The 23,959-nt window shown below is 52.7% G+C and overlaps 1 protein-coding gene across 6 annotated transcripts in view; it reads left to right on the top strand.

Moving 5' to 3' along the window:
- Slc6a9 (solute carrier family 6 member 9) overlaps positions 1 to 23,959 on the top strand; it is a 33,262-nt gene that overhangs the window by 3,087 nt on the left and 6,216 nt on the right. For 2 of the 6 annotated variants that reach the window (XM_023707826.1, XM_004647632.2), the window contains exons 2-5: positions 5,536 to 5,647; positions 18,226 to 18,382; positions 18,998 to 19,129; positions 19,534 to 19,804. In XM_023707826.1, the coding sequence (XP_023563594.1) occupies positions 5,618 to 5,647; positions 18,226 to 18,382; positions 18,998 to 19,129; positions 19,534 to 19,804 (590 nt within the window). In that variant the 5' untranslated portion in view covers positions 5,536 to 5,617. Of the gene's footprint in view, positions 1 to 5,535; positions 5,648 to 18,225; positions 18,383 to 18,412; positions 18,616 to 18,997; positions 19,130 to 19,533; positions 19,805 to 23,959 lie in introns of those variants that run through there. The other 4 variants (XM_023707827.1, XM_023707828.1, XM_023707829.1 and 1 more) reach the window with 4 other exon arrangements.

Here is a 23,959-nt window from a genome sequence, read left to right as displayed (position 1 = left end):
CTGCGGCCGGCGCCCGTGGGGGGGCGCGTCCTGAGGGCCGGGCGGGGCCTAGCCGGCCGGGGGCGGGGCAGGGGGCGGGCTTCGGGCACCCGGGTACTTTTCCATGGCAGGCGCCGGGCGGCCTCCTCCGCGGAAAGGCCCCCACGTGGTGGTGACTGATGTAACGCCCCCCCGACCTTGCACCCCGATTAAAGCAGACCCGTCCCGCTTCGGGGAACTGGGGTGTTCCGGGCGGCGCCCATCTTCGAAAGTGACCGCACCCCTGGGCCGGCCCGGGCCTCTGCTGCCACTTAAAAGAACGGCTCCGCTTCCAGGCCAGCTCTCCGCAGGCCACGCCCCCTACCATCACTCTTAAAGGAGCCGCGGCCGCGCTCTCTGACTGCTCCCGTACGAAGCTGGGTTTGTTTCTTAGATGACACAAACCTGAGGTTACAGCCACTTGGAGATAAAGGTTATTGGGCTAGGAGACAGACAAATCTAAAAGATGAAGATCCTCAAAGTAAGGGGCAACAGGAGGGTGGAGAGTAGTGGGTGAGGGGACTGGTTCTAAAACCTAAAAGGAAGCACTGAGCATGCCCAATGTTTGTGAGGACCGCAGAGAAAACGCCCCCTTACTCGGCCCACGCTGTGACTGCGGCGGGGCGGCTCGAGGACACAGAAGAGTCTCACCTCTGCCCTAGAAGACCTGTCCAGCTAGTGGGGGAGCCAGACTTGGACACAAGCAGACATGCCCGGACAGTACCTGTGACTAGCATGCTAATCAGTGCGTGCGGGCTTTCTGGGTACCGAAAGAGGGTTGGCTGCCCTGGGAGGATTGAGGAAGGCTTTTGAGGATAATGACTTTGGGATGGGCAGGCTGCATACAGGTGGCAATGCTGCCTGAGCAAGGCCATGGAGCAGGAACCCTCTGTGAAAGCAGAGTGGTCCTGCAGGGGTAGCTGGCCAGGGCTGTGATAGGACACCACTTTCCCTGCTTTCACTTGCTGCCTCTTCCCTCTGTTGCCCATTTGGAGACTACTTCCTGCTTTATCTTCTAGTAGGTCCGGGAGGGTAGGGAAGGGGGTGTTACCTTTCATCCCCAGTGAGGACCACGGAGTTTGACGCAGGCAGACCCTTAAAATTGGACCACCTGACAGTGCCAATTAGGGGTAAGGAAAGATCCCAGCCATGAGACTGTACATGGAGGACCCAGTGCCACCCTCCCAGATCTGCCTCACAAGCAGCTCAAAACCAGCTGGTCCAACCTCTGCCCCTCCAAACCTGCAGTATCATCAGCGTTCTTGTCCCTGGCACTGGCACCAGTGTCCTCCCATTGCACCAGCAGGAAACAGTGACCCCTTCTTAGCCCTCACCACCACCCCAAGGTCCAGTTCATCCACCAGTCCTACCAAGTGCTTTTCTAAATTTGTCTCAGACCGATGTGTACCTTTCCTTGCCCAAAGTCACCTTCCTGATCCACTCTGGCCTGCTCAATCCTAGTTGATTTCCTTTCTTCTACTCTCATCTTCCAATCCTTTCTGCTATCTGTAGGGTGATTCTTTCAGTTTCTTTCTTTCTTTCTTTCTTTCTTTCTTTCTTTCTTTCTTTCTTTCTTTGCAGAACTGGGGATTGAACTCAGGCCCTTGCGCTTGCCAGGCAAACACTTATTCTACTGAACCATCTCCACAAGTGCTTCTTTCAAAGCACACATTTCAGCAATCATCTCTGTCCAAGTTGATCGCTGCTTAAAAGCCTTCACCACCACTATTACATCAGGATAAAAACCAAATCCCAGATGCCTAGGCCCAAGCTCTGCTTGCCTCTGCTTTCATTTTCCTCCCTGGCTATCTGAGCTCCAGCCTCAGAGAGCCTTCCCACATATTGTTGCATTTTTCTCTCTTTTCTTCACTTTTGCCAAATTGTCTAAATAACTTCATCTGACCCTTAAACGTCACTTCCTCAGGAAAGCTTCCCTGACTCTCAGCCCTGCTGTAGAGTCTCATAGAAGGACCTTCTTCCTTCCCACTTTATCTCAGTCTGTGATTATTTAGCTTGAATCATCAGTTACACTCTGCCCCCCCCCCCCAGCCTATCAGCTGCAGGAGTGCTGAGACCTTTGAGTTCTTGGTGCCTAACACAGGTCTGGCCCAGAGCAGACCTGCAATAAATATTTGTGGACTAAATTAATCTAGTTGTGGCTGGCCTTAAATGCTTCCCAAGTAATTTAGGTCATATTCTGTTGGCCATGGAAAACAGTTGAGGAGAATCAGGGCTTTAGGGCTTTGGGGAGATTAATGGATTGGAGAGGAGGAAAATTTAGAGGACTTGTAGTAGAGACAAAAATTAGGCAGAAACTTCAGAATTTATGAGGGAATTATTAGTCCTATTATCTAGATTGAGAAAATTGGTACTTAAAGAAGTTAAGCAATGCTCAGAAGCACATATCTAGAATCGGAAAGCCAGAATTCCGCCCAGGCCCTCCAGGTCCAGGGACCTGAGGTCTTCGCAGGCCAAACTGACGGAACTCCTCCACCTCTGCTTGTCAGTGGCAGTTCATATATGGGTTAGAAACACCTCTAGGGCCTGGGCATTATGCACCTGTTACACCTAGAAGAGGGTATGGCATTCAACTGGTATGTGGCATTTCACTGGTTCTTGTGTGTGTGTGTGTATGTGTGTGTGTGTGTGTGTGTGGTTTTGTAGTGCTGGAGATTGAACCCAGGGCCTCATGCTTTTTTTTTTTTTTTTTGTGGAACCAGGGATTGAACTCAGGCCCTTGCGCTTGCCAGGGAAACTCTTATTCCACTGAGCCATCTCCCTGGCCCCACTCATGCATTCTAGACATGTATTGTATCACTGAGTAAAGGCCTAGCCTTCAGTGGTTTTTTGTTTTTGTTTTTGTTTTTGCAGAACCGGGGATTGAACTTGGGCCCTTGAGCTTATCAGGGAAGCACTTATTCTACTGAGCCATCTCCCTGGCTTCAGTTGGTATTTTTTGAATGGATAGATGGGACCATTTAACAGGAGGAATAGTAAAGTTCTACATGTAACTTTCCTGGTCCAGTCACCAGGCAATCTTGTCCTTGACAGTCTCTAATCTATCTGAGGACAGGGACTGTACCTGTGGCCCATGCTCAGGACTTGGCCCAGAACAGACACCAGTGACTGCCTCAGTGCAAATGAGTCACCTAGTCAGAGATGTCCAATCTAAAAAGCTCACTTTGGGGCCGGGGAGATGACTCAGTGGAATAAGCGCTTCCCTGGCAAGTGCAAGGGCCTGAGTTCGCTGAGCCAGCAGTTGAGACTAGGCATGGTAGCAGGCACCTATAATCCTAGCTCCTGGGAGGCTGTAAACAGGTGGATCACTATAAGTCTGATCTAGTAGTGAGACCCTGAACACCCTGTAGACCCTTCCCTAAAAACATTTATTTTTTTAAAAAAACTATTTATTTATTACATTTTTATTTAGTGTGTGTATGTGTGTGGCCAGCTCAGCCCACCAGGGGGCGGGGCTGGCTGGCATGTGGTGCTGGGGGATCGAACCGCGGTCCCTGTGCTTTGCCAAGCTTGTTCTAAGTAGGTGCTTTAGACCACTGAGCCATCTCTCCAGCCCCCCTAAAAACATTTAAAAAAATAAAATAAAAAGCTCACCTAGGCCTTGGCAGGCCTGGCATGTGGCCTCTCTGGGCTGATCTCTCCAACTGTAACCTATAGGAGAATCTTGGATAACATGGGATGAGAATTCTCTGCAGCCGAAGTCCAAGGACAGAGAGCCCTCAGTGGGCACAAGGGCACAATTTTTGGCGATGAAGTGGCTTTAATAAAGCCATCTGCATTATTACTATGACTATCATTATTGCCATTATTTCGCCTTGGCTGAAGAGAGGCAGCTTTAGGGCAATCAGAGCTGGAGTTTATAGCTGGGAGGGGATGGTGTGAGCACAGAGGGCAATGGTATGATCCCTCTTTCTTTTTCTGTCTTTTTGAGACAGGGTCTCCCTAGTGGTGCAGGTTGGCCTTGCACTCACTATGTAGCCCAGGCTAGCCTCAAACTCACAGTTGTCCTGCCACAGCCTCCCAAGTGCTGGGAATACAGGCATGTGCCCCCAAGCCTGGCTGTGATTCCCTTCTGAAAGACATAGCCCCCTCTTCTAACTGCCACCAGAAGACCAAAGCCAGAGCAGGACCTCTTTAGGACCCTGAGCAGAGGCCAGGCTGCGTAGCTGACAAAAAGGAAAGGCTTAAGGCCACTTTCCCTCCCTCCCCTGCTGGAGACCAAGTGGCTAGTGCAAAGGCCCAAGGAAGTCAAGAGTTTATTTGCATAGGCAAAGAGTCCTTATCTCTGCTCCAGCCTCCCAAAGACTTCCTATAGGTGAGAGGTAGCCCTTAGGGCATGGGGTGGCTGTGGGTGGGGCAGGCCAGGCTAGGTAGCTGTGGTAAGGCAGAGTGATCTGCAATTGCCTTTCCAGTGGAACATGCCCCTAGGTTGGAAGCAGAAGCCTCAGAGACAGAGCCACCTCCTCCCTAGGATCAGGCCCTATGTAGGTTCAACTTCCTCATCCATCTGCCCCAAGATTTTTCTCCAAGGAGTCTCTTAAGTCTCTCTGAAGGTAGAGACCCCTCCTGAGGCCTGTCAGAGACTAACCCCCTTTCATCACATCTGACATGAAACCTAACCTACAATGTCTACCCCCTCTCCAGCTCACCTGCCCCACATGGCTCTGAGATTTGTCCTACAAGATCCCACCCAAACTGGACCAAAGCTCCTGCCATTCCTCCTCATTTCACTTCAGCCAGCTCTTCTTGCTGGGCAATACTTGGCTAGGTGCTAGGTACTGAAGGGTAGAGGAAGCCCAGCTGTAAGCCTTCAGGGAGCTCCTGATGATTGCTTGCCTTAAGAGCAAGCAAGTGTAATGTGAGGTGATAGGGCACTGGTGAAGTCTGCTGTGAACCAGCAGTTCCTTGTGGGGAGAGGAAGGGGAGGGCTATCTGCAGAGAGCAGGTGACATTTAAGCTCAGTCCTAAAGGACTTGCTGAATTTCACCTTGTGCATCTGAGGAAAAATGTTGGAAAAGCAGGGGCAGCCACAATGGAAGCAAGGAGGCTTGATTGCCACTGGTGTGTCCAGCTGCTTGGGGCAAGTGAGGGACACAGCAACAACCCCTGAGTCCAGGCAGAGTAGTACCGGGTGGCTTGGGCTGAGGTTGGGAAGTCAGCTGGTCTGAGCCCATTTTCCCTGGGGAAAGGTTGCAGCCATTTACACAGACAAGGAAGGACTTGGACCCCATCCCAGTTCTGTGTTCATTTTTTATCTTCTATAGGATTGGGCATCTGTAGAATCAAAAATAGACCCTTGCCCACTGGGACAGGAAGTCTGGAGAATACGAGTTGCAGGGGAAGTGCTGAGAAAGAACTAGTAAGGGGTCACATCTGAGGGTCAGCCAGAGGGAGAGGCCAGGTGGGGCTGGTGGGCCAAGAAGGACCTGGGGGGCCTGCCGTTCATGGTGCAGGGCTGCCCAGGGCATGGCCACGTCTCACTGTCTGTTCTTTCCATAGCTCCTGAGGTTTGTGCTCTGAACGGTGCTGGAAGCAAAGCCCGTGTGTTCTGGGACTCCAGGGTGCCCAGCCGACTGCCACCATGGTAGGAAAAGGTGCCAAAGGGATGTTGGTGAGTACAGGGGCCAGACTGCAGGGAGGAAGGAGTGTCACACACACTGCACCCTCAGACCTTCTACTAGCAGCTTACTGTGACCAGAGGGCCTAGGAGGCTCTCTGGGGACAGGTATCAGCACTTCAGGGCTATCTTGTGCCAGGGCTACACCAAGCTCAGGCAGGCAGCCCCTCATCCAGCTGCTTAGTGCCAAGTATGAGCCCACAGCAGGGAAGGGTCCCCCACAGACCTGGAGAGAACCTGCCAGTGGACAGGAAGTCACAAGAGGTCCCCTGCAGAGGACACAGCTTGTCCTGCTGGGAGGGCATTAGGACCCACAGGGTTGTGCCTTCACAACATCTTGGTCCCTGTGGCCATGCTGCAGGGCACATTCATTAAGTGTTAGTCAAAGAGTTTTCAGACCTTGTCTTGTTTTTCTCTACTTCTGCGGTTCCTTCTTGCTCTAAAGAGCAATACCTTTTGTTTCAATCTTCTGAGGCCTCCAAGAAAATCTCTGTCCTCCCCTTCCCCAGCCTGACCACTTATCTCTGCTTCAGAGCACAGCAAAGGTAGTGGTGCCTTTCAAAACCAATGTCTGGGTGAGGCTTTTGAGAGAGCAAAACTCATTAATGGATGAAGCAGGTTGATTGCATGGGGACCAAGAGATCCTACCTTAAGGGCGGTGGCTATCTTTTCACTTGGGATCTTGCTTTGGGGACAATCCAGCCTGGGGAGCTGCCAAGGGAGGAAGCAGGGGCTGAGCACAACCCCTCCCTCTGCAGCTCTCCTTCATCAATACCTTCTATTTTTCCTCCTTCAATTAGGGGCTGATTGGCTTGGGCCTCTGGTAAGCCCTCCCTAAGCTCACCCGGTCTCCCACCAAAGATTTCTGGGATTCCACAAACCTGAGCCAGAGGAATGGTTTAGGGGAAAGGCACTGGGTGCTTCTCTTGTGGGTTTAGGACTTCCATGTAGCTGTGTTCTGAGCCTCTGGCCCAGTCCATCAGGCCTGCTGGGGAGTGGCGCCTCCTAGTGGGAACAGGTCTGGACAAACCAACTTGCTGAAAGTGTTCCTGGGCCACACTGAAGTCTGGGAGCACAGAAGCAGGTACAGATGGAGATCTCAAGGCCTGAACGCTGGCTGCAGCTACCCTGTGTTAGCACTCAACCACGAGCCCGACTTTCCCTGAAAAGTCTTAAAATTACCATGAGTCTGAGAAGGAAGTGGGTGTGGCTTTGCCCTACCTACCATGGAGATTCTGGGCCCTGTGAAACCAGCAGCCCCTTTGAGCACCTCATGGCTGCTGTTCTGTGGTGCAACCCTGGAAGAATGGGGGCAGGGAGATGGGGGAGATGGAAACCCATGTGCACACATCCCCACTGCAGGGGAGTGTCCTGGCCCGCCTGCCTGGCCTGTCTGGGGAAGGCAGCACTGCCTTGGGACTCCCATTCCCAGCATCAGAGAGTGCCTAAAGATAGCTGGGGCTCGCTTTCCTCTGTGCTCTCTGCCCTTTGGCTTCTGCCCACTGCTGCATTTGAGGCTTGGAGCATCTGTCCCATGGGCACCCCCAGTGGTTGCTCGAAGATTCTATTCTTGCCTCTTTTCAGTTCTGCTGATGACCTTGGGCTACTCTATTCTTGGGTCCAAGTGTGGAGCTGAAGCTGCCTCCATTCAGAGCTTGTCTCTAGGATACAGCCTCTGAGGGGCAGCAGGCAAGAAACCCCTGCCAAGCCCCATCTCTGCTCACTAACGCAGAAGCTAAGTCAGCACTTCAGGATTTTTGTGTCTTTCTAAGGGCAGGGGGCCGAGGAAGTTCCTTTCTGATATGCTCCTTCTCATATGGATACCATGGTAGGTCAGAAGAGCGGATGAAGAGGGGCATGCATGCTGACCTGGCCCCTCCTGGTTTTCTATGGCTTCTATGGTCCTGTTTTTACCTGATATGTAGGGGGTGGGAGCTGCCCTCTACCCTTGCTTCTGTAGCCCTTTGCCCCAGGTTTGGGTGTGAGGGCATATGCCACTCAGGTCTCTTCAATGTCAACAGATGTTCCAGGTTGTCCTTGGTGCTTCCGCTGGGCTGTATAATAGGTGCCTGCCGAGGAGCAAGCCACTTGCAGCACGTGCCCAGGCCCACATGCTTGCTGCACGTGTCACTCCCCCACTGTCAGCCCAGATGGTTGCTGCCAGGCCAGCTCAGCTGCCTCCCTCACGCCTCAGCAGCTCCTAGGACAGTGCTATGCAAGAACCCAGCTGGCCAGGGTACCTCCAAGCCTGGGAGCAGCTGGGATGCTTGGGGGCACCCGGGGTGGGTGGGGTGGTCCGTCCATGGAGGCCTAGGGCCTCTGAACACGTGTGGTATGGTGCTGTCTTGGTCTCAAAGGACAGGAGCTGGAGGAAATCAGCCAGAGCAGGAGTTTAGAGCTCCTTCCAGGTCAGCTTCAACCCGTCACCTGATGCCAAGTTGCCAGCCTGGGCTCCACAGTCCTTCCTCATAGTGAGCTTCTTCAGTTTCCTGTCTTGCCTCTGGATATATTGGCTGCCTCTGCCTCATGATGAATAAGAGCAGAACTGCTGCAGCACCAAGGCCCTGGGGTGTACTAGCACCTAAATCCCAGAAGCATCTGCAGGCACCTGGGCTTGTCCTGCCCTGTCTTGCTCTACCCTGTTCTTTTAAGCTTTGACTTGAGGGTTTGGATACCTTTGGTCTCAGGACCTGGCACACAGTGGGTGCTCACTTAGGTCAGTCTTGGCGTGTAGCAAGTACCCAACCAGTACTGGCTTGGCACACGTTGGTATAAGTACTGTGTGCTAAGCAATTGTGCCACTGGAGCTCAGCTTGGCACACATTTGGATGCCACCAAGCACAAGGCTTGGCACAAGTTGGGCACTCCCTTGGTAAAGGACCTGTTGGCTCTGGGCACTCAGTACAAGTTTCAGCAGGTGGCAAATACTCAGCTGGTACAGACTTGGCATGTATTTGGCACTCCTTTAGTATAGAGCCTGCCACCCAGTGGGCATTGGTCCAGTGTAGGACCAGCTTAGGATGTCTTGGGTCCTTCCTTGGTACAGAATTTGGAATACACAGGGCACTGACCTGGTGTGGAACCTGATACACCACAAAGGTGTATCTTTTTTTTTTTTTTTCCAGTACTGGGGATTGAACTCAGGACCTTGTGCTTGCCAGGCAGGTACTTATGCCATTGAGCTATCTCCCAGCCCTCACAAGGGTACATTTGGCATGGGGCTGATGTGCAGTGAGAGTTCTCTTAACATTGGACTTGGCACACAGTGTGCACTCTCTGATCACAGACCTAGCACACAGTGGGTGCTTTTCTAACATCCACCTGGCACATAGTGTATGTTCTTCCAGCATCGAACTAGGCACATAGCGAGCATGCTGCTCATATACGCCCCAGCACAAGGTTTGACACAGTAGGTTCTCTCTTTGTGCAGGGACTGGCATATAGTGGACACATTCTGCTTATTTAAGACCAATGCAAGGATGTGTTCTCCTGGCCAGAACAGCCTAGACAGGAGTCTTGTGGGGTCCTAGATGTGCAGATGCATCTCACCCATGAAGTAGAACATTGAGGGCCAGAGGAAGAGGTCCACTTCCCTCAGGTGTCTTCTCTGACCCTAGGATCCTACCTTCCCCCTGGGCCACCTGCTCTGCCTTGCAGCTCCCATCCCATCCCCAACTTCCCCAGCCCTCCCCTGTCCCCAGCACTCCTCAGTTCTAGCTCAGAAAAATCTTCCCTTCTGAGCCACAGGGAACAAGGCCCCTAGACTTCTGGCCCTTCTGGAAGTTTGCCCACTCTTATTAAGAAAAGTCAGTGGCTGGAACTGGGGGGTCCACCTCTAAGTGGGGCTGGAGCAGCTGGATCCCACTAATGAGGCCTCATTACAGCCAGGGCCCAGCTGGGCTGCTGCTGCCTCCTGTCCCCATGGCCAGAGCCAGGGAAACCCATCCAGCCAGGGCTGCCTGTTCTGGGCACTCAGCCCAGGCCAGGGAAGCCAGAGCCCAGAGCCCACCGTGGGTGGATGTGAGCATTTGGCATCATGGGTGACCCGGCCTTCTTGGAGTAGTCTGTGCCACAGGAAGTCGGGAAGTATGTCTGGGGACCCGAATGCATGAGGCTGGCCTGGTGAGCAGCTGAATCAGTGGGGTATGAGCCATGCTTAGGAAGCCTGCTGGAGCCATGGCCCACCCCCTTCTGCTCCCCAAAGGGAGAAGATGGAGTGCCCACCTCGGAGGCCATTGGAAGGATTCAGAGAGGTCATGAATGTGAAGTTCTTAGGACAGTGCCTGGCTTACAGGAAGCACTTAGTATCCATTGTGTATTATTATTACTAACTCTCACAACATTCAAAGACTGGTGGATGTGATTCCCATTTTAGAGGTACAGAAATGGAGACCAGAGTGTTAAGCAGAGTGCCTAAGATTATATACTGTGAAAGACTGGCAGAGCTGGGGTTTGAACATAAACTTGTCTGATCTTAAAGCCGGTGACATTTTTTTTTTCCTATGGCATTTTTTAAAATGTCATCTTCCCTCAGACAATGTTCCCCACAGGGCCATATTTACCAAACTCACAGGAAAGCTATCCTTATACCACAACGTATGAGTGCCTCTGCTTGCCAGATAGTTGCTGAGATGGTGTTCTGTACCGCAACTTCTACCATGTTCTTCACTTCCACAGGACCGCTTCTTTCTGGCACCAAAGTTGATGCCCACCTTCCTAGACTCTGACTTGCGGTGTCTGGGTGCCAGCTAAGGTCTCCCCAGGCAACGTGGCCTCCAAGAAGATGTGGATGGGCTAGAGTGACAGACCATCACTCATGGGACATTGCCAGGGTCAGCCAGCACATACAGCACTCTCCACGTGTGCTCAAATTTCTCTGTGTATATCCCTCGTGGTCCTTATTCTGTGCCTCCACCTTCATCTGGACTCTGGTGTATCTCAGTTAATGCCGTCTCCCTTCAGACAGGAAGCAGTGTAGTGCTCTGGGTCAGAGCTTTCTTGCATAGTCAGTCATATCCTTGACAACACTCAATCATTTTGGCTGGTTGTTAGGGTCCCTGACTCCCCAAGGACAAGGGCAGCCCCAGGACCCGTATCTCCCAGTAGACACTGTCCTAAGCAATCTGAGATGCTCTGTTAGTGCCTGTGGACCATGCATGCCCTCCATATTCCTACTCCATCTCCAGGGCCTGACAGGACAAAGCCTATTGTTTGGGTGCCCACCCAGAGCCTGGTCCACAGGCTTAGTATTATCTAGGCCCTGAGGTGAGCTCTGGGAGGGGTGTGAGCCATCTCTCCCATACTCTGTCCCAGAGTGTGTGTGTGTATGTGTGTGTGTGTGTGTGTGTGTGTGTTGTTCTAGTAACTTGCTGGGAACAAGGGAAAAATACAACAAACCCCATGCCTCATTCTCTAGCTCTGGAGCACATGCTGCACTGCATGGGGACTGGCCGGAGGGGGAGGGTCAGGGAGGGGGAGGCAGAGCCTCGGGAGGAGATGAGGTGAAAGTAATTGCCGCTGCCCAGCCGGGCAGTGGGAGAGGCAGGGGATGCGTCAGTGTCGCTCTGGAGCTGGCAGAGGTGTGAATGAGCTGCAGAGCCACGCGCGCTCTGAGCGCTTGCCCCGGGATGGCGGCGGCTCACGGACCTGTGGCCCTTTCGTCCCCAGAACAGGTCAGTCACCTTCTAGAAGGTTGAGCTCCCTCTCTGGTGCCAGGCAGCATGGAGGCTGAGCTGACATTGAGGAGAGGGGCTAAAGTGGTCTGTGCCAGGGAGGGGCAGGCACGGCCAGCGCTCAAGACAGACACCAGCAAAAGTGACCCAGAAAGTTGTCACTGTGCAAAGGAGTGCAGGAAGAGTTAGCTCTGGTGGGGGTGTGGGGGAGGCAAGTGGGGCTGTGAGGACTCCCCCCGCAAAGACCTGCTGAGAATCTGCTCTGAGTATCAAAGCTGCATTGTCCCAGCTCCCGGGGAGACGGGCTGGAGGTGCCCAGGAATTGTACTAATCAATACAGCCTCATTGTCTGTGCCACGGCAGTTACTCCTATGGGGAGGATGGGTGAGGGGCAGGGAGTGTGGCACATGGACTTTGGGAGGGGTGGGGGAAGGGGTCGGGGCAAGAGTCTCACTGGGAGGAGAGCAACCTGGTGGAATGTTCACCAGTGTCCAGGGTGAGTGCCGAGTGGGTGGGTGTCGAGTGTCCTCATCCTGAAGTCAGGGATGGGCAGAGGTCTCAGGCACAATGTACTGCCGGCAGTGAGAGCAAGGGACTGCAAAAGCCACTCTTGTGCCCTGTAGGATGCCCTGGCTTAACCTCCCAAAGGCAAGAGGGGAATGTCCTCTGAAGTGATATGGGTTGGGCTTGGGAGAAATGTTTCACAGGTTTGTCCTCAAATGTCAGGGTTGCTAGCGTCAGTGCCACTTGCTGCCTACGGACAAGGGCAGAGGCTGCCCACAGGTGCCTCTGTGTAGAGCGGGGCTGTTCTCCAGTTTCTCAGGCTGTTGGGCTTCTGCAGGGAGAAGATGAGGCTGTGGGCAGAGCCCACCCAGCAGGGCCACCTAGTGTCCTCCATCCCTCTTCCCCGGCCTAGAATGGAACCTGCTGTGCTTGGGGTGTCAGCCTTGTGTCTGCTGCCCACAACATTGGCAGGTCACTCTCTGTTGATCAGGGCACTGTGACAAAGCAGCACAAGCCACATCCTGTCCTGTTCTACCTGCCACATGAAGAAGGCCTGGGCTCTGCAGGCACCTGGAGTCCAGTGAGGGGCTCAGAGTTCCTCTGTTTTTCCTTGGGTGGTTAGAGTCCTCGGGACTGTACAGACCAGGGGTAAATTTACTCCACCCCTAGTCCAGATGACTGAGGCCAGAAATTTGGGCTGAGCCTGAGTCTCTCTGGTCCTGCTCAGTGTCATACAGGTGAAAGAGAGAAGGTTCTCATTGTCATGCAGGTGCTGCCTGAGGCCCAGTCTGGCCTCTGGCCAGAAGGGAGAGAACTTGGGGGAACAAGAACCAAAGTGCCACTAGTGGGCAACTGTGGTGTCTTCTGAGGCAGCAGGATGTACTGTAGTGGCTGTTCTGCCTGAGGTTCCCACTGGTGCACAAAGAAAGTTGCCCGTGATCCAGTGTGGCTCTGAGTCCATGTGGGAGGTAAGGTCTTGCACATTCTCCGTGAAGTTTGTCTTAGATGAGGCTTCATCGCATGAGCAATCTCAGGGGCTAAAGAGTCCCAAATATGAAGGCTGCTGTATCCCAGAGGGGCCACCCTGCCAGGGCAGCTCCAGTATTCATTTTTTTTAAAACTTTTTTTTTGCTTTTTATTTATTTTATTTTATTTATTTATTGTTTTGGTGTTTTTTTTTGTTTGTTTGTTTGTTTTTTTTGTTTTTGCGGAACCGGGGATTGAACTCAGGCCCTTGTGCTTGCCAGGGAAGCACTTATTCCACTGAGCCATCTCCCTGCCCTCCTCCCTTTTATTTTTGTGGTACCAGGGATTGAACTCAGGGCCTTGTGCTTGTCAGGCAAGCACTTATTCTACTGACCTATCTCCCTGGCCCAGCTCCAGGATTCTTCCCTTGTGTTTGCTGAGAGCAGAAGGAGTTTGCAATTCACAAAAATATCCTCAGTATGCTAACCTAGAAGGGCAGGAGTCCACAGTCCAGGGTAAAAGGCTGTGGCTCTGCATCCCTATATGGAGAGAAGAGGGAGGCCCTCCTCACGCTGTTTGCCATTGCTCCTGGGCCTAGTCATGTAGCCCTCTATATGTTTTTCTGGACTTCCCAAAATCTTTTTTGTGATTAGCAAATTATACTTTTTTTTTTTTTTTTTTTTTTGGTGGAACCGGGGATTGAACTCAGATCCTTCCGTTTGCCAGTCAAGCGCTTATCCTACTGGATAAGCTTATCCATCTCCCCGGCCCCGTAGTTATACTTTTATAATTAGAAAAAAAGTAATTTTTAAAAAATAATCTAGAAAGCTAGTGGGAACTAACAGGAAACACGGGAAATTCTGAAATAGGGAATTGCAGGCGATGTGGAGCTGCAAGATGCTGGGAGGCATGGAGGGCCTTTGAGTCTGCCAGGCCAGTGGTGGGTACCTCATCTGTGCCCTGGTTTTCTAGCTGGTGATGCCAGGGTGCCCACAGGCAGTGATTCACCCCAGGCTGCTAGAGGAGCAGGCTCTGGGACGTCTGGGCTCAAAAACCTCTGCACTGACTCTCCCACCTCTGCCAAGCCCAGGGCAGGGCAATGGGAGATTCAGATTCTGCATTTCAAGCTGAGCAGTGTTAATTCCAGGAGCTCATCCAGGGCAGCAAATAAGCCCGACAGAGGGCTATGTAAAGGAATTATGTAAGTGACTCTGCTCAATGTGGTTCAGCCAGCTGAAAAGGGACCGGGGAGGGGGGGCAGGGAGGGAGTGCTAGTTAACCCAAGAAAGAGCATAGTCCTGGTGCAGGGGTAGATGCTGAGGCCTCCATGGCTGGTTCTGAGGGTCAAGGAATGTGGAAGAGGGGGACTGCCTTCAACTGTGGAAGGGGAGCTCCACAGCCTCTGTGCTGCCCAGCCTGGGAGAGCTTGAGTACAGGGCAGAGCCATCCCACCAACCAGGCCCATGGTAGTTCTGAGTGGGGGCTGCTTTGTGCCAGCTATGCCTTCTCAGAACAGTCAAGAAGGGGCACAGACAAGAGAATCAGAGCACCCAGAGGAAGAGGAGGTCAACCCAGGGAGAGTCGGCCATAATGGTTTCATTTCCGTCAAAGTATGAGCAGGTGGGTGACAGAAAACAGAGAAGGACAGACAGGGTGACACAGTAGACAGGAGGGGCCTTGAGCTTGGCACAAGGGACTTCTTTTGTGGGCCTTTTAAAGCCAATGCCCATTGCAGAGATAGTTAATATCAGTGACACAGCTGTTTACCCAACAGATCAGGCAGAATGAATGCTAGTGTAGGAAAGGAGGTACACGGAGGGTAAAAAGCTATGCAGCATTGAAGAAGGCTTAGTTACCCAGGGAGTGAGCTAGAATCCCCAGAGGAGAGCTAGACAAGGAAGGTAATAAGCGCACCAAGTCAGGCATGGTGGCACACTCCTGTAATTCCAGCACTCAGGAGGCTGAGGCAAGAGGATTGCCATGTATTTGAGGCTAACCTGAATTACACAGCAAGACTCTGTCTTTAAAAACAAAAACAAAAACAAAACCCTACCCAGACAGCTCTGCAGAAAGAAGCCTTTAGTGATTCTTCTCTGGTTTGCTGGGAGAAAGATGGGCTTACTCTGTCCTCCACTGAGAGCTTAGACCACCAGTCAAGCAGCCTGAATGTAGGTCTCACCAACATGGAAGGCAGAGCAAGGTGCCCACAGCCAGGGAAGCTCAGTGCAAAGATTTAGTATCTGATAGAAGCCGGAGGTGGCTCCTGCAGGGCTCCTCTGCACTCAGCTGACCTCTGGAATGTCCTGCCAGAGCCTGGTCACTAAGCCCATGGCAGCCCAGTCACCTGCCCACCAGCCCTTGCCCTGGGGTGTCCACCTTCTGCCTAACACCAGGCAGCAGGACCACTCAGCACACAGCTCAGTGGTGTGCTGCTTATTAGCAGGACAGAGGCTGGCCCTGGAGGATTCAGACAGGCGACTGCCTGTGGCACATGGCTTGGGAACCACCATCCTCTGCTACCCTCCATGCCAGGAAGAGTGAACCTCAAAGATCTAAGTCTGGTCCTTCTGTACTTGTTTGGTGGGCCTGAGGACTGTCCCTCTTGCAGCTGAGCAAGGAGAGAGGCCTTGCATATTAAGCTGTGGGTAGCTGGGCTTCTTCCAGGAGCCTCGTCCTCACTCTGACCATGGAGCCATCGTAGGCCTTCTGTTGTCCCTTTTACAGCTGTAACCACTGCCCTGTAACCCCACCCATGGACTCTAGAGCTGCTACAATCCAGCATTGTGCCCCTAAGTAAACAAGCCAGGGGCCGAATAGAAGTGTTATTGTAGGGCCAACATATAGGAATGCTATGTGGCGATAAACCACCCCAAGCAGGCCTCACACACTTTGGAAAATAGTCCTTGGCCCTGTGGCATTGCTACGTCCAGCCCAAGGAAGGTCCTGGGGATGGCAGCATGCTAGGCCAGAGTCTGCAGTGGCATGCATGTCACAGAAGCCTCTCAGAGCCAGGTGACTCTTCACCAGAGAGGCCTTCACCTTGTCCTGCACTTACTCTTTGTGCTCATCCATACTCTGTGACCTTGAGAAAATCCCTTTTGTGTACATATGAAATTATTTGTGTTTTATTTTTTGTCCTTTTGAGACAGGGTCTTTCTATGCAGCTCTGGCTGGCTTTGAACTCACTATGCAGCCCAGGCTGGCCTTGATCTTGTATGATCTTCCTGCCTCAGCCTCCCAAGTGCTGGGATAATAGGCATGCACCACCACACCCAGCTAGTGTTTTCTTTATCATGGCTTCTCTGCCACCAAACTTCTAGCTCCTATTGGCTAGGGACTCTGCTTTGTTGTTGGCTGAATTGCTACTGCTTGGTACATCTGTAAATCTCTGACACTGCATGAATGAATTTTTTCTCTTTCGTTTATGTGTTTGATACAGGGTCTCACTATGCAGCTTGTGTTTTCACAGTGTTTTCAGCTTCCCCAGTGCTAGGATTACAGGCATGCACCACCATGCCTGAACTCTGACCCACTCAGTGCACGGGGGAGGGGGGGGCAACAACACGAGCTGGGGCAGGGATTGAACCCTGGTCCCTGAGCTTGCCAAAGTAGGCACTTAGTCTGCTGAGCTATCTCGCCGGTCCCACATGAATGAATTTTGAATGAATAAATGCATGTTTGCAGACATCTGCAGCCTGCTGGGTTGCTCTGGGTGCTGTGCAGACATGGTAGCTGGTCTGCCAGGTAAGTGCTGAATCGGGTACACAGGATGGACCCAAAAAAGGTGTCTGTGCTGTAGCACCCAATCTGCCATACATTGAGGGTCCATTCCCAAATGGACCTTTCCAGAAGGTGCTGGAGGCCAGTCCTGTCAGGATCAGAGTCTGGCAACAGACGCTCCCCCCCCCCCACTTCCTTATTGGTGTTGATGGGGCAGTTGCTGTCCTTGGAGGTGTCCGAGGGTGTACTCTTGTCAGAGGCTATGCCTCTGTATCCCTGCTCCAGTGTCCTGGGCCTCCTGTCATTTTACTCTTTTTCTTTTAAATTTTATTTATTTATGTGTGTGTGTGTGTGTGTGTGTGTGTGTGTGTGCGTGCGTGCGTGCGGCCAGCTCAGCCCACCAGGGGGCGGGGCTGGCTGGCATGTGGTGCTGGGGGATTGAACCGTGGTCCCTGTGCTTTGCCTAGCTTGTTCTTTTTTTTTTTTTTTTTGCTAAGCTTGTTCTAAGTAGGTGCTTTAGACCACTGACTCATCTCACCAGCCCCCCCCTTTTTTTTTTTAAATTTTTTTATGTCCCTTTACTCTTAGAGCACAGCCCAGCCCATCCCTGGGAGGCTGTTTCTGGCACTCACGTGTTCTCTGCTGGTGGCCCTCAGTTTCCCCACATCTCCTTAGTAAAATTCCTGGGTCCCTCAGGCTCTGGTTTAGGGTCTTTTGTTTCCTGTTCACTGTGGAGGGGCATGAGAAGTGTGGCCCCAGGAAAGGGTACATTCATACTTATTAAGGGACTGTGGAGCCAGGTCAAACTGTGAGGTTGGAGCTCCATATCAGCCTGTCCTCAGTGAGGTTCCTGTGACCTTCACCTTTGACCTTTAGACTCTGCCTTCTGTAGGCATCTTGATCCCTCTCACAGTTCAAGGACCCTTCTCTCTGCCATCCTTCTCTGGAACTATTCCCTCTGTTTCCCCAGCAGGGTTTGTCCTCAAAGTCTAGCATGGTGCCTATGGCTCTGGCCTCCTCCATCAACTCCTGGCCCAGCACCCCAAGTCTGCTTCCCCAAGACCCCTCTCCAGTCATGGGCAATACAGAGGCTTCACTGGGCTTTCCTCCTGAGTCCCACAATGCCCTCCCCAGGTCTGGCCCAGCTCAGCTGCTCACCCACCCCGTCCCCCCAGTGCTGCCCACCCTGTGCCCCAGGAAGAAGCCTTCAGCTGGAGGAAGGGTCTAGCCACTGCTTGCCCATGGGCAGCGTGCTCAGCCTGGCGATGTGGTAGGCAGCGGGTGGGGGGGGTGTCTGGACACAGGCCCCTTTGTGTCCAGCCTGACTTGGCTGCTTGGTATGAGCCTCAGATGCTCCCAGATCCTTACCCTGAGGGGAGAGGGGAGATTTTAGAGGAACTGGGGGCTTTCCACTCTAGCTCCCTTGTCAGTGTCCCCCCCCCCCAGATGTTGACAGCAGCTCCTCAGGTGGGCTGGTGCACCTGGCACAGCATGCTGGGGACCAGTTCAGGAGGTTCTGCTTGGTACCCACTGGCAGCTGCTCTTCCCTTCTTCCCTTTTCTGTCAGGCCTGTCTGCAGCTCCTGCCAGCAGAGGGCAAGCCCTAGGATGGGGCTTGGAGGGTCCATGGTATCCCTGCTGGGGAGGCTCAGAGGGTCAGACACTGAACACTAATGCCTTTCTGATGGTAGCTTCTCTCCTGTCCCTACAGAATGGTGCTGTGCCCAGCGAGGCCACCAAGAGGGACCAGAAACTCACACGGGGCAACTGGGGCAACCAGATCGAGTTTGTACTGACGAGCGTGGGCTATGCCGTAGGCCTGGGCAATGTCTGGCGCTTTCCATACCTCTGCTATCGCAACGGGGGAGGTACCCAGCGGGCACAGGGCAGGGACCACCCAGTTGAGTAGAGCCCACCCATCAGGGCCCTGGCTACCCTTTCCCTGGCACAGACCCTGTTGCAGATGGAGGCTGGCCTTTGGCCCTGGTCTTCCTCACCCCCATCACTGGCATCGGCACCTCTGCCTATGGTGCAGACCAACGTCCCTCCCATCCTGGCAGCCTGCTGTTTGGGCCTGCCCCTGCCGGCCTGCTTCCTCAGTGTAAGGAGAAAAGGAGAAAGGACCCAGCTTCCCAGCATTCCCCCATGTTATCTCCCCATGTTTTAACTGCCTCTCACCAAAATGGTTCGGTGATATTTAATGATCCCAGTGACTTATGTTGGTGATATCAATCAACTAAATCATCCAGTCTTGCCCTCACATGATAGCTCTGGGGCTGGATTTGGTGCAGAGCAGACTTTCTGAGGAATGCTGTCAAGTTCAAAGACAGATGAAGGCCTGCTTCAGGCCCAGGCTCTGCTCAGCGCTGGCACAGCCCCATTCTAGCCCAACCCCATCACAGAAGCGTTGCCCTTGGATTCTGAGCAGGAGCCCAGGGCAGGTTCCCCATGCCCGTTCTGAGCTCTGCCCCTTCCTCCACCAGGAGCCTTCATGTTCCCCTACTTCATCATGCTAATCTTCTGCGGGATCCCACTCTTCTTCATGGAGCTCTCCTTCGGCCAGTTTGCAAGCCAGGGCTGCCTGGGGGTCTGGAAGATCAGTCCCATGTTCAAAGGTGAGGCCTAAGAGGAGCACCCGTGCACACATGCCTGCATACAGATGCACGCTCACACGCATGCACGTGACCTCTAGAGGCCACGCTGACCTACCCATCTGTACAAACACTGTCATCCCCTCTGGGGCCTGGGTGCTGACCCTAAGCCCCACATCAATAGCCAAGGCCATGGACCCATGCCGGGATCCATGTTTACTTGGCCTCCACCCTCCCTTCCTGCCAGGTGTGTACACAAAACTCCTTTGGCCTGCACTTGCCTGTCAAGGCCTTGACCTATCCCCAGTATGGCCTTCCATCAAAGCCTACCCCTTGGGCCTTAGATATTGTTAACCTTGCCTCCTTCCACCAGATGTGTGAAGCTCTCGCCCAGCAGCTGACAGCTGCCCCTTCCTTCTACTCCCCAGGTGTGGGCTATGGCATGATGGTGGTGTCCACGTATATTGGCATCTATTACAACGTGGTCATCTCCATCGCCTTCTACTACTTCTTCTCATCCATGACGCCTGTGCTGCCCTGGGCCTACTGCAATAACCCCTGGAACACGCCCGACTGCGTTGGGGTGCTGGATGCCTCCAACCTTACCAATGGCTCCCAGCCTAATGCCTTGTCTGGCAACCTCTCCCACCTGCTCAACCACACCCTGAAGAGGACCAGCCCCAGCGAGGAGTACTGGAGGTGAGGCCCCAGATGGACCCATGCTAGGGGAGCCTGCTGCTAACCCTCAGTTTTCCTTCTCCCCATCAGGCCACAGGTGCCAGCTAGGTTGGGCGCCAGAGGTAGATAAAGAATCAGAGGAGCCAGGGAGATGGCTCAGTAGAATAAGCGCTTCCCTGGCAAGCACAAGGGCCTGAGTTCAATCCCCAGTTCTGCCAAAAAAAAAAAAAAAAGAATCAGGTGACATAGGAGCACCTGGAAGATAGGAGGTTGGAGAATCTTAACTGAGTAGCAGTGAGGGAAGGCTCCAGAAACCTGGCAAGTCTTCAGAGGAGGGTCAGAATGAAGGGTGCATGCTGGTGAGAAGGCACGTGCAAAGGCCCTGGGTCCCAGACGAGCAAAGGCTGGGCTTCATGCTGAGGGAGCCTACTTGACCGCTGAGTATAACAGATTTAGGGGAATCTTCTGGGCCTTGAGGTGGCCTTAGTGGTCACTGCCTTCATAGAGAATGTGAAAGAATTAGGTTTAGACTTAATGCTTCAGAGCCAAAGAACCCATGGAAGTTCACTAAACTGGGGTACCATGACCAAGACAGATTGGCACATTATGTTCAGCAGTGACAGACTGATGTCTCAGGGCCAGCTGAACAGCAGCTGCTGCTGGAGGTGCTCCGGAACCCCTTGCCCCAGTAAGTGGATAGAGGACACAGCAGGAGTCCTATTGGGAGCCCCTGGCCCAGTGCCGTGGGGGAAGGGAGAAGGCCTCCTTCATGCATTCTATAAACCACAGCAGCTGCTCCACCACAGCTTGCAACCCATGCTGGTGTGCTGTTCAGGTCCCTGCCCTGAGGAGTTCACAGTCCAGTGTGGAGACAGGCAGCTAATCTATTAGGGGTAGGTAGGTGCCTTAGTACAGACATGCGCGGGCCATGGTGGACACCAGCAGGGCAGGGGTTAGACCTTGGGCAGGGATATCCATGAAAGGGAAAGAAGGCAATAACAGGTTGGGAAAGACATAAGCAGGGGAGCAGAGGCCAGGAGGAAGCAAAGTGAAGCCGGGATTGGGGACAGATGGGACACTAATGAGACCAGGACTATCAGGCGTCATATGGCATAGGCTTCCATGCCAAGGTGAGGGATGGAGGCTTCTTGGACATGTGATGGAGAACCAAGTGAGGGGTATGTGCCTCCATAGAAACCAGGGTCACAACATGTCCACTGAGCACTCAAACCTGAAAGGACCAGATTCCTATGGCAGCCTATGGGTGGGCTACAGACTCTCAGAGGCAGTTAGGCTGTGGTCACTGCCCTCGGGGCTCCCAGCTGCTGCCTCCCAGTGAAGGAGAGGCAGGTTCACTGAGTTGTAAGACACAGTATTTCAAAGAGGAGACGGCAAGAAGCCACAGCCTTCTTGAAGCTCTCATCCAATGGGAGAACCAAGCGTGTAATTCCCCAGTTCAGTGTCTTACTCCATTGAGACATACTGCAGATGGGCAGGGCAATCTAGACTAAGGATGATGGACCTTCCAGGAAGCACCCCAAGCACAAGGCCACACCTACACTACTGCCCCCCACCTGATGCTCCTATCCCAGGAGCTGTCTACCAGGGACTCCCAACTTGGGTGAACTACCCAGGACAAAGCTCTGGAGATTTTGTCTGGTAAAGCCAAGGAGAAAAGTGTGCAGCGAGGTCCAGCTGGAGGACGCACTGGATGGCTAGCTGAGGGACAGTGCATGCCTGCCTCAAGCATGCTTTCCTGGACTTGGCTGTTCTTGGCCAGGATGGCTCTCTGCTGCCCCCTCCTGGAAAATTTTGGAAGTGACCTGTGACAAGAGCTGTTGGGGCTGGCTTCATTAAGAAGACCTAGCACCCCCTATTTCTTGAGCACCTACTATTATCTTTGTAGATATCCAGGTTTAAAGCCTGGAACTCAAATGTCAGTCTGGGCAGCAGTGGCTATGCCAGGCTCTGTGGTGCACCAACCTCCACTGGTCCCTAGAGCTATACAGGTGTACTTAATCTGCCCTCCAGCACCCTCTGACTAGTGGCAGGATGTCATTTTAAATTAATTGTCAAATAAATGCAGCACTGGGGATGGAACCCAGGACATTCACACTAAGCTACATCACCAGCCCTTTATATGTTTTATTCTGAGATAGGATCTCTAAGTGGCTAGGCTCAGACTTGTGATCCTCCTGTCTCAGCCTCCCAGAGTGCTGGGATGACAGGTATCACCATGCCAGCTGGTGTGGTCCTGTCTGAGCTGCACAATAATCCTTTTGGCTAGCTTGAGTAGATATTATTTTAAAGTTACTGTTTTATGAGTGAGGAAAGTGGGCTGAAGAGATGCCTCTGCTGTGAGAGAGGCCCAAGGGCAGGTTTCTGGGCCACATCTTCCTCTTGCTTACCCTTCTTTCTCACCTCTGGCCCTCCTTTCCCCCAACACCTCCTGTCAGTCTTACTTCACAGCTGTCTGTGCTGGTCTGAGTCCTGATTCTAGGCCCCAAACTTGTGACCAAGTTGTCCCAGCTGCACAGCCTCTGTGGCACCAGTACCTGACACTCAATGGACTCCGATCCCTGCCTCCCACCCCAGTGTCTCCTGGCAGCTCTGGAGTCGCTGATGCCTCTCAAAATTCTGGCTGTGCCACTTACCTTCTGTGTGGCCCTGGCAGGTCACCAAACTTCTCTAAATATTGGTTGTTTGTCCCTAAATCGGAACAGTTACAATTCGTACTTCCTTGTTATACAGGTAAAATGAGAGGATGTGGTACAAATCACCAAGTGTAGTGCTGGACTTGTGAAGAAGCAGAGTAGGGCGTCCCAGCCTAGAATAATCTGCTATGTGATCGAAGAGATAAAAGATGGATAGATAGAGGCCGGGGAGATGGCTCAGTAGGATAAGCGCTTGACTGGCAAACGCAAAGATCTGAGTTCAATCCCCTGTTCCGCAAAAAAAAAAAAAAAAAAAAAAGATGGATAGATGGAAGATAGACGATCAGACAGACAGACAGACATAGAGGGACAAAGCAAGGCAGAATAATTCCAGAGAGGTCATGTATCAAAAGCCAACTTGTAAATATGTTGGATTCCAAAGTTCTGAGGTTAACTGTTTGATCTCCACAGCACATGGTCCAAAATAAAACTAAATATGGTGCCATCTAGAATAAAGCTAGGGGCTGGGGAGATGGCTCAGTAGAGTAAGCGCTTCCTGGGCAAGCGCAAGGGTCTGAGTTCAATCCCCGGTTCCGCAAAAAATAAATAAATTAAATTAAATTAAATAAAGCTAGAAGTCATTCTTTGGTTTTCAGGCCAGCTAGCCTTCTAAACTCTTTAATTCCTAGTAACTTAATGCTATACCCTTGCAATAAAAAATAACCCTAAATACTACAACCAGTGTACCATGCATAATTAGAGTTATAAAAATCCTTTAAACAAAAACCAAAAATCCTTTAAACAAGAAATGGCTGCTTCATGAGAATGCTGGCCTTGAGGGAAAGCTCCTTTTGGCAGTAGCAGTCATAAGCCCCTGTGGCTGTTCTGACCGGCAGTGTCCCACCTGGTGTGCCCAGGCAGGAGCACGGGGGTGGGGGTGTTGGCTGCCCAGAGCCCCCAGCCCAGCTGCCTGTAGATAGATTTTTCTGTGTATGCCATGAAGGACAAAAGTGGGAACGCACTGTGGAAGCCACCAGGAGCCTCAGCTCTCCCTCTGCTCTTGAATTTGTCCCCTCTGTGCCCGTGTTCCCTCTCCTCTGAGAGCCTGGAGACCTGGGGAGGATTGTTCCAGGGCCTGTGCTGTCCCTGCAGTCTGGGGAGTTGGGCCAGAGGGGAGAGTGTGCATAGCCCATTCTGTCATGTGGCCCAAGAGGAAGACGGGGGCCAGGGGAGGCAGGTGGCCTGGGCAAACAGCAAAAGCCAGTACTGGCAGCATCATCCTGGGAGTGAGCACCCGGAGTGACTCCCATTCTAAGATACCTAAGCTGTTTTCAGGAGGTTTGATAATTGATGTGTGGGTAAGAACATAGCCAAGGGGGCTGGTGAGATGGCTCAGTGGTCTAAAGCACCTACTTAGAACAAGCTAAGCTCAAGCAAAGCATGGAGACCTCGGTTCAATCCCCCAGCACCACATGCCGGCCCACCCGCCCCCTGGTGGGCTGAGCTGGCCACACAATAAATA

The sequence above is a fragment of the Octodon degus genome, unplaced genomic scaffold (assembly GCF_000260255.1).
Source record: "Octodon degus isolate 3935 unplaced genomic scaffold, OctDeg1.0 scaffold00315, whole genome shotgun sequence".
NCBI lineage: Eukaryota > Metazoa > Chordata > Mammalia > Rodentia > Octodontidae > Octodon > Octodon degus.
Note: the sequence above shows the minus strand (reverse complement) of the source record. Positions and strands in the feature narration are given on the sequence as shown.